Consider the following 14,736-nt stretch of genomic DNA (forward strand, 5'->3'; position numbering starts at 1 on the left):
CTTTGATGCCAGTAACCATTTCCTTGAAGATAAATGGTCAGTATTCCTTCCCCAAACTCTCACACTTGAAAGCACAGAGGCGAGGCCCTCTGTAACTCTCACTTGTACTCAAGAGCTCTTGAAAAATTCAATTTAATAGGAAAACATGTTCTGAGTGTATGCACACGTACTCATTCTTCGTTACTCCTGTGTCTGGCAGAGAAGAGCAGTGACCTTTCACGTGGTTTCCCCAATTAAAACTCCAGATTTTGGGCAGTGCTACCTTGGCTCTTGCTGGACAAAAATAACAGACCTTGCAGCCTGGAGTGGGAGAGAAACTGACAGTGACTCCCTGCAAGGGTCAGCCCACTCCCACGAAAATTCACATCAGTATTTACAAGACTTAGGGTACAAGGAAGCCATCTAATCCAAAACATTTCCTAAGTTTGAGAGCACAAAATTTTCCAAAAACGGTTGGGCTATGGTATATAAAATGAAGGTGGAAAGATATGGGAGAACACTTTCTAGTCAACTATAAAACAATTTGCAGGACGGAGTCAACCTGTGGTTGAAACTGGCACTCTAACTCTCACAGTATCTGGGCTAACTATATCTCATAAGATCACGGAGCTTTGCAACTGGGTGCAAGCTGCTCAGCACACACACATTTGTTTAAGTCACAGGCTCTGTGGTAGATTCATGTATCAAGAGATGTCAGCTACTCTTTCATTCCCCTCTCTCGTTACCTGCTGAGCTTGGTGAAACAGAATGATTGCACTGTACCTGCTCCTACTGACACAGAAGAAGATGCCTTCTTCTGTCATATACGTTTTTTTACTTTTGCCTTGCTGGTCAGGTTCTTTCTCTGTCTCACTAGTCACTGTATACACACAAACACAAGCCAGATGGCTAAAACGATGAATCTGTGTTAAGATTAGTGTTAGGAACAAAGAGGTGAAAGGTTCTAAATACCGCTGCTAATCCCCAAAGCCATTAAACCTCCTCCTTGTTGCTCACGCTTCTATTCGCATTGTTCTTCGTGTTAGCATGCTGAGAGTCAGCGCTATACAAAAACCTTTTATTTGTAACCGTGCATGCATTGAAGAGCCCTTACAGGAGGGCCAGCTCCAAACTGCGGGAGGCAGCTGTCTGATCTGCATTCAGGACCTGCATCCCAGGCTCCCAGTAACCCCCCGCAGTACTGCATGCTGCTGGCTCCTTTCTGCTTCCCTCTTTCTACCTTTCCTCAGCTTCCTCGTCTCACCCTTCAGTATTTGTCCATCTTCTCAGCACTTCCTGCTGCTTCCTGATATCCAGCCTACCCACATGTCTCAGCCTGCACCTTCATGCAAGAGCAGTTCCATGGATTGAAGGTAACTGCCGGAGGGGCTGGGAGAGCACGGTGGGGTGGCCCAAACTCCCCTCTGCAGCCTGTATACACAGCACAACGGCAAGCGGAGCAATGAGATGAGCTGTACAGGAGGCTGAAGGGACAAACTGGTGATTATACTGCCGATGCCTCAAAACAAAAATTAAAAATACATAAAAGTTTTCAGCACTGACAGCTGCAGCTGTCCCACAGCTTTATTTGTTACACTAAAACAGGGTTCCAGCTGAAAAAGTTCCTGCCCTCAAGCATTTGCCTAGCAGGAACTTCACAACCTGCCCATACATTTTCCACCAGAGTAACAGAAGATGTGTGGTACTCGAGTTTCAAGACATGGAGAAAGATGGATCCCATTTTAGGGCAGTCTCCACTTGCTCAAATGAAAAGGTTTTTGTCAAATTGTGGATCAGGTGGCAGTGTGGATCAGGGTACCAGCCTGCTGCAAACTGTCTAAACCACGATAACATCAGATTCCCAGAAGTGGAAAAGACCGAGTGGGTTTTCACTCTCCTTATTCTTCTTTACTACACTTGTCTTTCTGAAACTTTGCCCCAAAGCTTCATCCCTCTATCTGTGCAATTATATGAACAGCCTTATGAAGCTTTTTAATCATTCATCTAGTCTACTTCCAATTGAAAATCACTTCTTTTTGATAGCGCAGGACCACTGCTACTACCCAACAGGATCTTCATAATAGCATACGGACTCTATCTCCATCTCAATATAAAAGACTGGCCATTATTGTAGCAAAATAAGACACACAAGAACACCCTGGGGCTTGATAAAGCCTGTAGGTCCATACAAGGCTCACAATAATGTAGGAGCTCACAAGCTCGTTTGATTGTCCTGACCTCTCCAACTCCGCTCTCCTCTGACAGAGTAAAACGGACTGACCAAGAGCACAGAAAAGGGGAACATTTTCTTTAAGAAAAAGCAGATTTGGAAACCTCTGCCAGATGGGATCAACTAAGCCCAGCCTGACTCTTAGCACCTCTACCTGTAAAAACATCTTTTCCATAAAGCTTTCCCTCATCTTCAAATGCACACAGGAAGAAGAACAAAAACGAAAATGGAAAGAACAACAACAAAGTAACCAAAAAATGGCAAAATAAAAAGAGCCTCAACAACAATAAGAATACAAACAAACAAAAATAACATTTTTCTGCTTTGGAAGGAGATGTGGAGCTTCTTTCGGTTCTGAGCAGTTGTATCCCATAATCCCTCACACAGAGCAAAAGGCATTACACAGGCCCCCCACCTGACACTAAGCAAGTTTAATCAAATTTTGTTTAGTCTGGTTTGATTATAAAGACATTTCCACTGATACACACTGTACATCCTGGCCTTACTGCAGCATCGGTGCAGTTTTTCTTCCTGTGTTGCTTAGTTACACCAGTCCCATAACACCGGAGTCTCACTGAATGTAAAATGTTTGTAGCTTTTGAAACCATATCAAATAGAAATCCTTAGTACCAGCCTTCTAAGAAGGCTTTTTTTCTTTTTGTCACCACATGGATGGCTTCTTTTATGCATCGTATCACTTGATCTGCAGTAAAATACATATACCCTTATGAGCCCCAGCTGCATACAGAGGAGATGCAGCAGCTGCCATTCCCACTGCGAGTGAACTGGACAACATTGTTCCAGTGCAGGAAGTGGTGCTCACAGCCAGGATCAGATCTGGATTTCTGTTTCCCAGATGCTTCTACCTTACACAAGAGGCACAAGGCACTCTTCAGGAAAGTATGCATACTTTTTAAGAAAAGAACCTATTTCAGAACTTCCTTTTTTGTTCCATGCCCTAAAATACTGAAAACAACTGAGTTTTGTTTACACAAATGCTAAAGTGGATTTCTCACCCACCTATATGCTAGTGTAGTATTCACAAAATGTTATGTTTTAGAAATGTGTCACCACATGCAGATACAAGCTTCTAACAAAATCTCATCAGTAACCTAAGAGAGAGGCAATCAAATGAGACAAACACAAATTTAACTGCATCCTTGGCAATTAGAAGCACTCAAGCACGTGAAGTGACTCAGCATCAGTGTCCGGAGAGGATGGGATATTTTTGAGCATGACATGAAATGCATTTGGAATGTTTTATGTGGGATACAACACCATGCAATGCAGCAGGAAGAAAAGATGCCTGTTCAAAAATGCATACCCAGAAGATATTATGCAGAGAAGGCTTATGTTTGTTTACCTTCTCGTGCCAGGCATCCACGTGCGGAGGACTGAACAGAACAGCAACACATTTCCCTTCCCCCTAGCAGCTTCTTCCATAAGGTTATGTATAGACTACGCTGATTAATAGCCACTGTTGGACCAGGCCTCTGTTGGTTGAGCTAATCCTCCTTTCAGCTGTATTCAAAGCCCTACAAGCTCCCCAGCACCTCCCAGCAAGTGTTCCTACTCCCTACGTATTAGGTGAAAAATAACTTCCTTTTTGTTGTCATCCTGATTCATCATTACCCGGGGATACCTTGTGTCACAAGAGATGGTAAACAATGGTTCCATATTCACTTTGTAATTACTGTGCTCATCATCTTCCCTGCCCTCTCCCATGCAGCAGCCCGATCCTTGCATCTGTACAACCCCCATACTTCACAGGGCATTGTCATCGCTTGCCACCTCACTGTTTCAATGAGGCCCTTATCCACCAGGAGCTGGAGAGCTCAGGACTGTAGAGCAAGTTGACAAATACTTCGAAACAGCCGTTTCCCCTGATTCCTGGGCTCACTGTTGGCTCTATAGTCACTCTCACAAAACAAGGGAAGGAAAACATTCACAGAAAACAAAAAAGAGGGAGCAGTTACTTCACTTTGCAGACCAAAAGCTCCTAGCAATAGCACTGAAGTACACTACAGTTCCATTGTCTGTTCATATCCTGATCCAAGCAGTGCTGTTGCTACTATCAAGAATGACAAGGCAAACAATTTTCTATAGAACATATTATAGCAGACAATACCACGAGCCCTTGTCAAACCGTGTACAACCAAAGGATTCAAGCCCCAGGCCTGAGGTGACCGATACTCAAAACACAGCCAAATACTAGAGCACTGCTCTGTCAGCAGACAGCCAGGAAATAATTCAGAAGGGAAGTCTTGTTACGATTCAGACCGAAGCAGAAAACTCCCCATTAGCTTTTCATTAAGTACTGGAAAACCACTGTCATGTTAGAAGGAGCTGGGACCCCCTCTTGGTGTGTGCCTCCAAAGCACTGGTCTTGAGCTGTTCCTTGTTCATCCTCCTGCACTACAGATGATCTGGAAGACTGAGACACTGGCCAGAGGAGCTAAGAAAGACAACCTCAATGTGGGGTAGGACTGGCACCATCACTGTTGTGCCTATTGAAGACAGAAGACCCTAGAAAAACTTCATCTCACAGTTTTATGAATACCTTCAGATTTTAGCTTGAGATTTTTATGAGGTAAATTGCTTCAGACATGGTGAAATGGGTGGATATTCTAAGCCTTATGGCTATATGAAACTTCTGGATTAAGAACAATTTTTACAACACCCTTTTCACATTGGAGTGCACTTTGTCAGGACCCGCATGCACTGCAAGGGAGAACTAGAGCAAAGCCAGCATCCTATTCTGGTGCACGGGCTCCTCCAGCTCCCCATACAGGTGGTGCTTCCTTTGACGCCTGCGCTACCGAGGGACAAGGAACCATCACTGCAAACAGTGGGGCTGTGCCACCTCCACGACTTTTTTGAATAAAGCCCTTCAGGGACTGGGCCTGAAGGTGCTATCTGAGGATGACATCCTCCGAAATAAACAAAGCTTGAAGGAGTGTGGGGGGACATTTTGAACATCTGTATGGTCTGTCACTCAGCCAACATTTCCCCTCCATGTGAAATCACCATCCGTCTGCCACACAGCTTTGCCAAAACCACTGGTCCCTTCCACCCACCAAAGAGTCCTCACTCATCGCTACCTGAACATAAGACTCCCCACTGACTTCCAAGCTGGGCAGAGCATTAAATGGTGGCATGGAGCTAAAGCTTTGCCAAGGAACACTACAGAAGGGGGGAACACTGCCTGACAGTCCTCTAGATCAAACCTGCAAGAGACACGGGTGGTTATCAGCTGTGAATACAACCTGAAAACTCTGCCTGGGGACAGAGAAAGTAGCTGCCACCACCATTGCCCTCAGGGAGGCCCTTGGTGGCAGGGAGAAGGCCAACGGGCCTGCAGACTTCCCAAATTGTGCTTCTGAGCTTCTGGCCCTGGAGGCTTGAACTGGCCAGAAACCACAGCCACGTGACTTACGAGGCAAACCCCTACCCAGGTGAGACCTCAAATAAAGGATATCAGGGACTTCCAGTAAACCATCTGGCACCTATCCACGCAGTAAAACAGCCTATGAAAAATATTTTGTGGAATGCATTCAGGTGACAAATTAACTCAACGAATCTGCTCATGAACATTGCAAATGCAAATAGAAAGGCTAAATTTATCAAACGAATTACCCATTTGATACAGGATTACTTATGAAAGGCTAACTTATGATTCTTTCGCTCACGCTGAGGCCTACTGTAGTCCCAGTGCCACATTAAAAGGAGAGGGCAATGCTCCTCAATGCCAGTTCAGGAATCACAATCTCTGCTTAACAGTTCACCCACGTATTAGTGCAGGGATCTGCCATCTTAACACAAAGCCCTTCATTCAGGCATTTAGACAGTTTCCAGCTTGACTCCAAGCCCGGTATATCTCTCAACAATGAATTTCCTCTGCAATTATAATGTATTTGCACGTTTATGCACAACTTCCTAGTTGTGCATCCTCTTGAAGTAACGGAAGGATTAATATGGGGCAGTGGTTCTTACTCACATTGCTTTGGACACACGGGACAACCAGGGTAAAGGCAAAAAAAAAAAAAAAAGAAAAAGGCAAAAAAAGGAATAAATGTCATAACCTGGAATAGAAGGGAGAGAAAGTTTTTCAAGAAGCAATTTCTCTCTCAACACCAACTGATATGGCTCAGAAAAAATGAACAAGCTCTTGGGCTCAGCATCCTTTCATTAGCTCTGAAAGGACACGGAGTCTAAAAGCTTGCATCTTCCATCTATCAATTGGCCTAATAAAAGTGCAAACCTCTCCTCTCTAACAATTTTAGTGATGCTTTAGTGAAGTAATTTTGTTACTATGTTTAAACTAGTAAGAATGTAATATAAACTGGAATGCGGCGGCTTCACAATATGTACCTTTTATAACAGTATTTTTGTCTAAAGAACATTTTCAGAAAAAACGATTACCCACTCCAATCCACTGATAACAGGTGGTAGATTTAGAAATACCTTAAGCATTACAATTTAAAATAAACCTTTCATAATATACAACAGTCACCATGAAAAGTAGGCATTTGCTGAAGGTCCCCACAAGATTATCTATCTGACATATTAAGTAGTTAGGTATACACAGGATACAGGAGAAAAATACGGTGTCTTTGCCTCCAGCTGGCAACTGTTTACAAATGTGCTTAATTTTACTCACATGAATAGCATCGTAGAAACACGTATCACTGTAAGGTAAGTTTTTCAAGGGAGACTGCTTTTATACCATTTTCTGGTAGGTCTTATAAATATATATTTAGCAATAAAAGTAATGCCTAGATTCCAGGCTCTGTATAGAATTGTGTTAGAAGAAACAATGAATTCCAAAAGAAAAAATGATACGAGTATCAGCTGCTTTCCCGGAAAGTTCATGCATAATACCAGTAGCAATGACTCCAGCAATGTAAGAACTACACATCTGAGCCAGGATTACAGGCAAGGGCATTTTATTTGCCCGAAAGATATGTGGCAAGACATCATCTCAGATTAAGCAGAGAGAATTTCCCAACACAGATGAAGGGAGGATATCGGAGCTATTTCATTCCACTAGAAGATAGGACACAACTGGTAAAAGGAAAAAAAAAAATATCGCTGTTTGCCTCACCTATTATGTTAAAACAGTGATTCATTTTAAGTACAGAAGGTTGGTTGTCCTACAGAGTCTTTCATCCTTGCTCTTTTTCAACAAGAGCATACAAAAACTTCTCAGCAAAACCCCAGTGCTTCAACACTAAATTCTGTGTGGATCAGGACCTTTACCTTCTAAAACTTTTCTGGGCCATCACAGGGATGAGATCCTGACTCTGAGTTAAAGCTTATGCAGTGCTTCCCCTTAGAGCACACCGGCTTTGGCTCAGATTCTGCACAGGCTACTGCTTACTGAGATTAGATCTGAAACATTGAGCCTGTGACAACTGGTCTGTTACTGAACAGCTATGCTACACTCCTAAGATATGAAATTACTTAGAAGTCTGCCTCTTCCCCTATATATTTAAAGTTTGCAAATGACAAGGTTCTTGGCAGTTGTCTTAATATCAGTACTATTACTCGACTAATTTCTTTGGCATTCCACTCTCAAAATAGGTCTAATGATATGTTCAACTAATGGAACAATTTCCCTATATCTATATTCCACTTACTCTAATGCACTGAGGTGTAACTCTAGCTTCATTTCATTATCACTTGACTAGCTCAAGCACTAGGATGTCTTTTTGGATTTATTAATGCACCAGGGTTTAATGAAATAACTATTTATGTATATAACTCCAAGAATATATTCTTCTTTCTAAGCATTTTTGTCCACATCTATTAAAGTAGATGTATTTCGTAATGTTTCTGAACGTGAGATGCACATTTAAAAATGTCTCAATGGTTTTCCTCTAAGCCTAAAGTAATATCTCCGTGTTATTCTCTCCTGTGAACATTCAGAAAGTGTGCTATCAGCTCAAATTTACAGCAAGTCTTTCCTTAAAGACTTTCATTTCACTACATTAATAGATTCACTTTAAAAACAAACAAATAAAAAAAAAAAAAACACCAGCAGAATTGTGGCTATTCCTTCCAGAGCTTAAATATCAGGAATTTATTGCCAAAGGTAGAGAGAGATGCTAGTTCCTTCACACAGAATCACACTAAATTCTTTGTTCAAGAAACTAGTCTTGCAGTGAGACAGAATATCCCTACAGGTGGAGAGTCCAAAGAGAACTTGTCTAACCTATATTAGAGTTAAATGCAGATACCCATTCACAAGAGAAAAAAGGAACAAACAGCAGACATGATAGTCATTTGGTGATAACCATTCAGACCTCCAGCCAATGCTGTCGCCATTCAGCTATAGGCAATTTAGGATGGGGTCAACTTCAGCCCATCTGTTGTTGTGAAGGTACCCAGCAGAGAAGTGCCACTTCAGGAGGGCAAAAAAAGCCTGACCCTGAATATTAATTCTTAGGGCATTTCTCCAGGACAGATACCCAGACTCTGATCTTTTCTCCAGGGACACTAACTGAAAGTCATTTTGGTAGCACACATCTTTTCTGCCTCTCTCCTCACAAGCTGAAGATCTAAGTGACTCCTGTAAGAGCATACCACACACCCGTGGTGATACAATAGATTGAAATCAGATCTCCCAAATCACTGACTACTGATCTAGCCATGGAAAATCCTTCACTGACTCAGGAAGAAGATTTTAGAAGTCAACCTAGCTATTTTTAAAGCTCCAGCTTATCAGCCGGTGGACACTTAGGTCCTTCTGGAAACCAGCATCATTAAGGCATATCAAAATCAGTATTTGGAATCATTAGTCATGAACTGAAAACCTATGAAGCCTATGAAAATAGGTCCTGAGATCTTTTAGAAATCTATAGCAAATTGTGGCTGCTGAAAAATGAAGCATCTGTCTCCAGAACTGTCTGCAAAGGCACTGGATTGGCTGCAAACTGCTGGATGGTGCTGCACTAAAACGGTCTCTGCCACCACCACCTCACTATGATCATGTATCAAATTGCCAGTTTTAGTTCAAGAAAAAAAAAAGTAAAAACTTTATATGCATGAGAATAAACATGCTTTTAAAACTATGGTACAACTGATCATCTGCACAATGTAGCATAATGCAGTTAGAAGTCTTTATACACCGTGACATCCAACCACACAGCTCCTTTTTGCTCAGGCGTTCAACAATGCTAGGTTTTGACAACCCAAAAAAGAAATAAATCCCCCATATTCCTCTCTTTTCCCCTTTGGATCTGTCCTGCTTCAGCACCTGAAGCATCTTCTTGTCTCTTGGTCTTTCAGACCTGGGTGGACTTGCCATTTGTAGTAACAATACCAGACTTTCATCTGGGACTTCAAAGACCTTATTGATGAAGGCATTAATACTATAATTCGTTGACAAACTGACACAGAGTAGCTTACTCTACCTTAATCTGAACAGCAGAGGCAGAGACTGAACCAGCAACAGTAGGCAGGCTACAACCACACTGTCCTATGTGTTGGAGTACATTTGCCACCCCCCCTCCCCTAAAAAAAGCACACACTGAACGGATTAGACATGAATGCAGCCTGAAGTGCATATTCAGTGTGCTCCAGCCCAAAATATTATTCTGCAGATAGACACCATTCCATGCTACCAGAATAATGCAATGGGTTTTTAGGTTTTTGTTGCCAATCACTGCAAACTGGAGGTTATAAAGTTGTCTACGAAAATATTTATTCTAGCAAGATGAGACAGAAACATCACAATTTCCTGCAGAAATCCTGTAGGAATAACTGAGACTCTCACAACACACCAAAGCTCTCCTTCCTATTACTCACAGGGCCTTTCCACCAGACAGACAGTGTGCAGAGTATTTAAGCGACTGCCACTTGTGAAAGGGATGATAAAACAAAACACTAAAATTGGGATCTTATCACATATCGTAGAACTGATGTCATTTAAAATAAAATGGGAGAAGGTTAGGGTTGATTAAAAAAAAACAACTAACAGTTTTCTAATGATATATGATAAAAATAAATCACAGGCATGGGAGGGGTGTGAACAAATTTACTGTCCATCAGGTTTTCTTACATTCTAGAAAATAACCTCCTGTGTGAAACGTAAGATGAATGGCTAACATTTCCCAAGTGCTCCGGTGAGAGCCATCTTTCTCCAATTCATTCTTGCACAGGGACAGCTCAAGTTTAAAGTTCTCATTCAGACACAGTTGGGCTCTAACCCCTGCGGTATTATCTCTTCAGACCCAGAGAAACCCTACCAGCATCGTTAATGAAAGAGCAAAGCATGCACAAAGTGCACAGAAAAGCTGTATCCACTAGGAGCTACTATTAGTGCAAATGATTTTCCTCTCAGAGTCAAGAGAACCAGTGCCACGCACCAGGTTTTGGGAGGAGATATGGTTACAATAAGGAATGAACAAACTACTCGTACTGAGCATACAAAAGCAAGGCTTGATTTTGCAAAAGCATTATCAAAACAGCTTTACTGGTTCACAAATTTTAAATGTCTCCATTTCTCCGGCATCATGGCCTCTACATGCAGCTGATCTCTAAAGAAAGTTCACATTTTAATATTTGGCTTAGGCAGAGAAAGAAGAAAAGATGCCAACTGTTGTCTATTTCTGCATCATCTTTTCAAGTCAGATGGCACTCAATTACTACACCTACCTATAGGGAAAAATTCACCCATTTTCTTCTTGAAAATTTTGTAGTCAATCTCCAAAAAGACGCAGAAGATGATACGATCCACCTGTAAGAAACAAAATTATTCACAGTGAAACAATGCAGCATTGGCAATAATGGTTAATACCGACACTGCTTTATGCTCCAGGCACGCTAGAAAACATCACAGGAATGCATGTTTTGACTTCATTGTGCATCTGTGTTGTAATTTATAAAATAACATTTGCAATCACAGCTCAAAACTGTATTCTTTGTTAACTGCCTCCTGTTTATGCAAACCACTCTTGAGCACAGTATAAATGACTTTTGGCATTCTAGATGAGTACCAGGATGCAATGTTTGATGAAAGAGTCACATGGGGGGCTTCTAATAAGCATACAAAAGAGTAAATGGGTAAGCAAAGAGCTCTTCTTCCAATCCTTGTCGGACAAACCTATTTGCAAAACCATTTAGTATTTTTAAATGGCTTTAAAAGGTTTCATGTGGTTTTAATTTACATGAAACCACTTACTCTTGCTATAATACAAGCAGAATGCAGCAAAAACAAAAGCTGATTAGATGACAGGTAGCACACGGGGTAAATAAAACATTTAATATGCCATCTACTTAGTGAGGCTGAGCATATCAATGAAACCACAGCCTGTAATGTGTGCGCCACCCACCAATGATTTCAAATAAATTGTTTAGGACATCATTGTATGTGAAAGGCTTTTCTGAGAGAGACAAAAAAAATACCAAACAAACAAAATGAAAACCAAACTAAATTCCAGAGCCTTTAAGATTGAAAAACACCCACGCTGACTTCATTCTAGCCTCGCTATTTCTTTGTTTTATCTGTTTGCCTAGCCCAGCACAAACTGCCTCCTCAGGCAAGACCCAGCTCCTGGAAGGAGCAGTGGAAGTAGAGAAGACTCTCGCAAGGCTGAGCCAAAGGACCCGCCACCCAATAATCAAGGTTTTCTCTGAAGTGCATGAGAACTTAACTAGAAGGGGATGACAACCAAGCAATAGGAAATTCAGCATTTTGCCTGGCATTTTGCTGTCCTCAAGTCTCCGCGGGCAATAAGCCGATCTGTTGTAGCAGAGCTGCTCACGAGCATCTTTGCATATGCTACAAAATGCACCAGCCTCGCCCCAGCAGAAAAACCTGCAGGAGCAACACTCTCAAAAAAAGTGCCTTCTTTCCCTTATGTTCACCAGGAAATGCTGTCCTTTTGCTAGAGCTGCTCTTCAAAGCAAAGTACAAGTCTTGGCTTCAAAGATACCATTATGCTGAGCAGCTCAGGCCGTCATTTTAGAGCTCATTTTGGAGCAGCCAGTAGAATAAAGAAGGGAACAAGGGCAGGCAATAATCGGTTATTCTGGAAAGTGCTAGTGGTTGCTAACAAGGACATCTCCAAGTCAAAGCCAACTTCAAAAGCTGAAAGAGCAAAATAGGTAGGAAATATTAGAGTGAAGGTACAGGTTATGTAGGCGTTAAGGAATAAAGAGGCTACTGAACAGAAGAGAAGCAGCAGCAGGGAAGAGCTTGGGCTTGGATGCTTGCTGGGGAAGCATAGCAGCAGACTTGTGAGCAGAAAAATGCCTGTTGCTGTTTGTTCATATGACCTTCAGAGAAACAAGCTGTTCTGTGCCGCTCTCATAAACAAACCAGGCTAGACCACAACAAAATGCTGGACTGTGTCATCAACTACTCTTCACAAGGGTTAAAATAAAAAAGAAACCAACAAATATTGGATAAGTGCATGGGCCAAAAAGCCATGCTCATTTGTGTACCTGCGTATTTATAATGTAAAGTATCAGTGGCAAGTGTTTATACAGCAACATTTTACCTATATAAGTGTTTCCACTTAAGCAAAGTTGTGTGTTTTCAGGATGGAAGCATCAGATGGAGAATGTGTAAATTTCATTTATTGTAAAAGCCAATTTAGGGTAGTGCTGGGGCAATCCTAGATTGCCATCTTCTAACTGCAACTCCCGAGCAGAGTAGACATTCAAGCATGACAGCGATAGGCACAATACATGCACCAGGACAGACTAAACAGCAAGGATGGGAGCTTATAAACCAAATGAGGAATTGTATTCCCATGCAGAGAAGTTCTGAGTTGTATTGACCTCTATACGGTCTCAAATTCTCTGCTCTAAATACTACAGACATTTCCCTCACTTTATATATCTCAACTTCTCATGGTGTTTCCTTTACTTTTATTTATTCTGTGCAGTTGACAATGATAAAATTTTTGCAATCCTGAGAATTTCTACTACTTCTAATATAATTGCTTAATTTAAAGATAGGGAATCTCTCTAGAAATGGCACACTATTTCAAAATTTCTAGCATCCTGACTGTATACATCCTATATATAAACCTGTTCAATTTCTTCTTGGTGTGAGAAAAAGTGCTCTATTTTTAAGTATGCATAAGGTATTGTGATGACAGCTGAAATCCTGTGTTTATCTGATTGAATGGCATGTGTTGGCAGATAGTAAATCTGAAATTAAACCATATTCTATCATCCTGACAGTCATTGACTATTTTATCTAACATCCCCAACTAAAATAACTTGAAATTAGGTACAGAAAGTAACCCTTGTCCTCACTGTTCCCATTCCAGCTACAATAAGCAAAGGTTTAATCTGAGTCAATCCAGAACTCCTTTGCCGGCTGGCTCACAAAAGCTCAGCAGGCCTTTTGGGATGCGCACTTATGAAAGGCACTCCCCATTCAAAGAGGAAAGCTCTCCCCTCCTGTGGCTAGGAAATGCCAGCTTGATGAGAGGTTTCATGCAAAGGGCAGGCAGGAACCCCGAGGGACTCCCCCGAGGAGCCCCCGGGGCCTTTTGTAGGTACCCGGCTCCTCCACAGCTGACCAAGCACCACTCAGCTGCAGCAGAAGTTTAAAGGAGCTGCAAGCTGAAGGTATTAAAGCTCATCCTTGATCGACAGCTCTTTTTTGGAGGCCAGTATTAAAATCAACCGTCCCCTGTCAGAGCCTGATTAAATTCTGCTCGCTTCACAGCTATGAATAGGTGGATCAAAGAACCCCAAAATTAAGAGCACCGCAACACAGGAAGAAGGGAGTTAAATTGCATGAGCTGTTCAGGTAGTAGGCAGCTTCACAGCCCAAAGCTGTGACTACACTGATTTTTTTTTATTTTTTTTTTTTTTGTCTCAGGACCTGCTCTCCTCACCAGGCCCCCTTTAATTTTGAGCAGGGTACCTTCCCAGTGGTTCCATTAGCTGCAATGGATGGGGATCAGCCAACTTCTGGGGCTTTGCATGGCTCACGGGGCTCAGGCTGATTCTGCAGTGGAGCAAACCCCGACTCAGCCACTAACGCCAGCAGTTCACAAGGATGCAGCCAAATCTCAGGCACTGAGAACCGCTCCGTAGGGTATAAAGCAGTGCCGGTCTCGATAGCAGCACTGTCAACCTGTGAGAAGCTGCCGAGGGGTCCCACGAACCTCCAGGCAGCACTGGGGCTGCACCCCTCTGCAGCAGCCACGCTCTGCCCACAGAAGGCCAGTGGAGCGAGAAGGTGGATGTGTGCTGCCTGGAGAAATGACCACCAGGCTTGCCACATCCAAGCCACAATAAAATAAGTCTGCTGATGCCTTCTGGCAATTTGAAACTGCTCCTTAGGGATTCTGTGAAAAGAAGAAACAGCACCAGCTTGCTAACCAACACAAAGTATGCGCACACCTGCGTACACAGGGAAGGGAGGAGAGCCCACTGTGTGTCTGCACACACAGCCACTGATAGGGGAGGAGTTTATACTCTGTGGCGGTACCTACAGACATTTTGGGATGGAAAACATCTCTGTTTTTGTCTTAGTTCTTTCACTGTGCCCTCTGGCA

The 14,736-nt window shown here is 42.4% G+C and overlaps 1 protein-coding gene across 2 annotated transcripts in view; it reads right to left on the reverse strand.

Annotated features, from left to right (window-relative positions):
- Positions 1–14,736, reverse strand: part of MACROD2 (mono-ADP ribosylhydrolase 2) — an 861,356-nt gene that overhangs the window by 74,243 nt on the left and 772,377 nt on the right. For both annotated transcript variants that reach the window (XM_035553017.1, XM_035553016.1), the window contains exon 9: positions 10,868–10,949. In XM_035553017.1, the coding sequence (XP_035408910.1) occupies positions 10,868–10,949 (82 nt within the window). The remainder of the gene's footprint in view (positions 1–10,867; positions 10,950–14,736) is intronic.

Source organism: Cygnus atratus, chromosome 3, assembly GCF_013377495.2.
Source record: "Cygnus atratus isolate AKBS03 ecotype Queensland, Australia chromosome 3, CAtr_DNAZoo_HiC_assembly, whole genome shotgun sequence".
Classification (NCBI taxonomy): domain Eukaryota; kingdom Metazoa; phylum Chordata; class Aves; order Anseriformes; family Anatidae; genus Cygnus; species Cygnus atratus.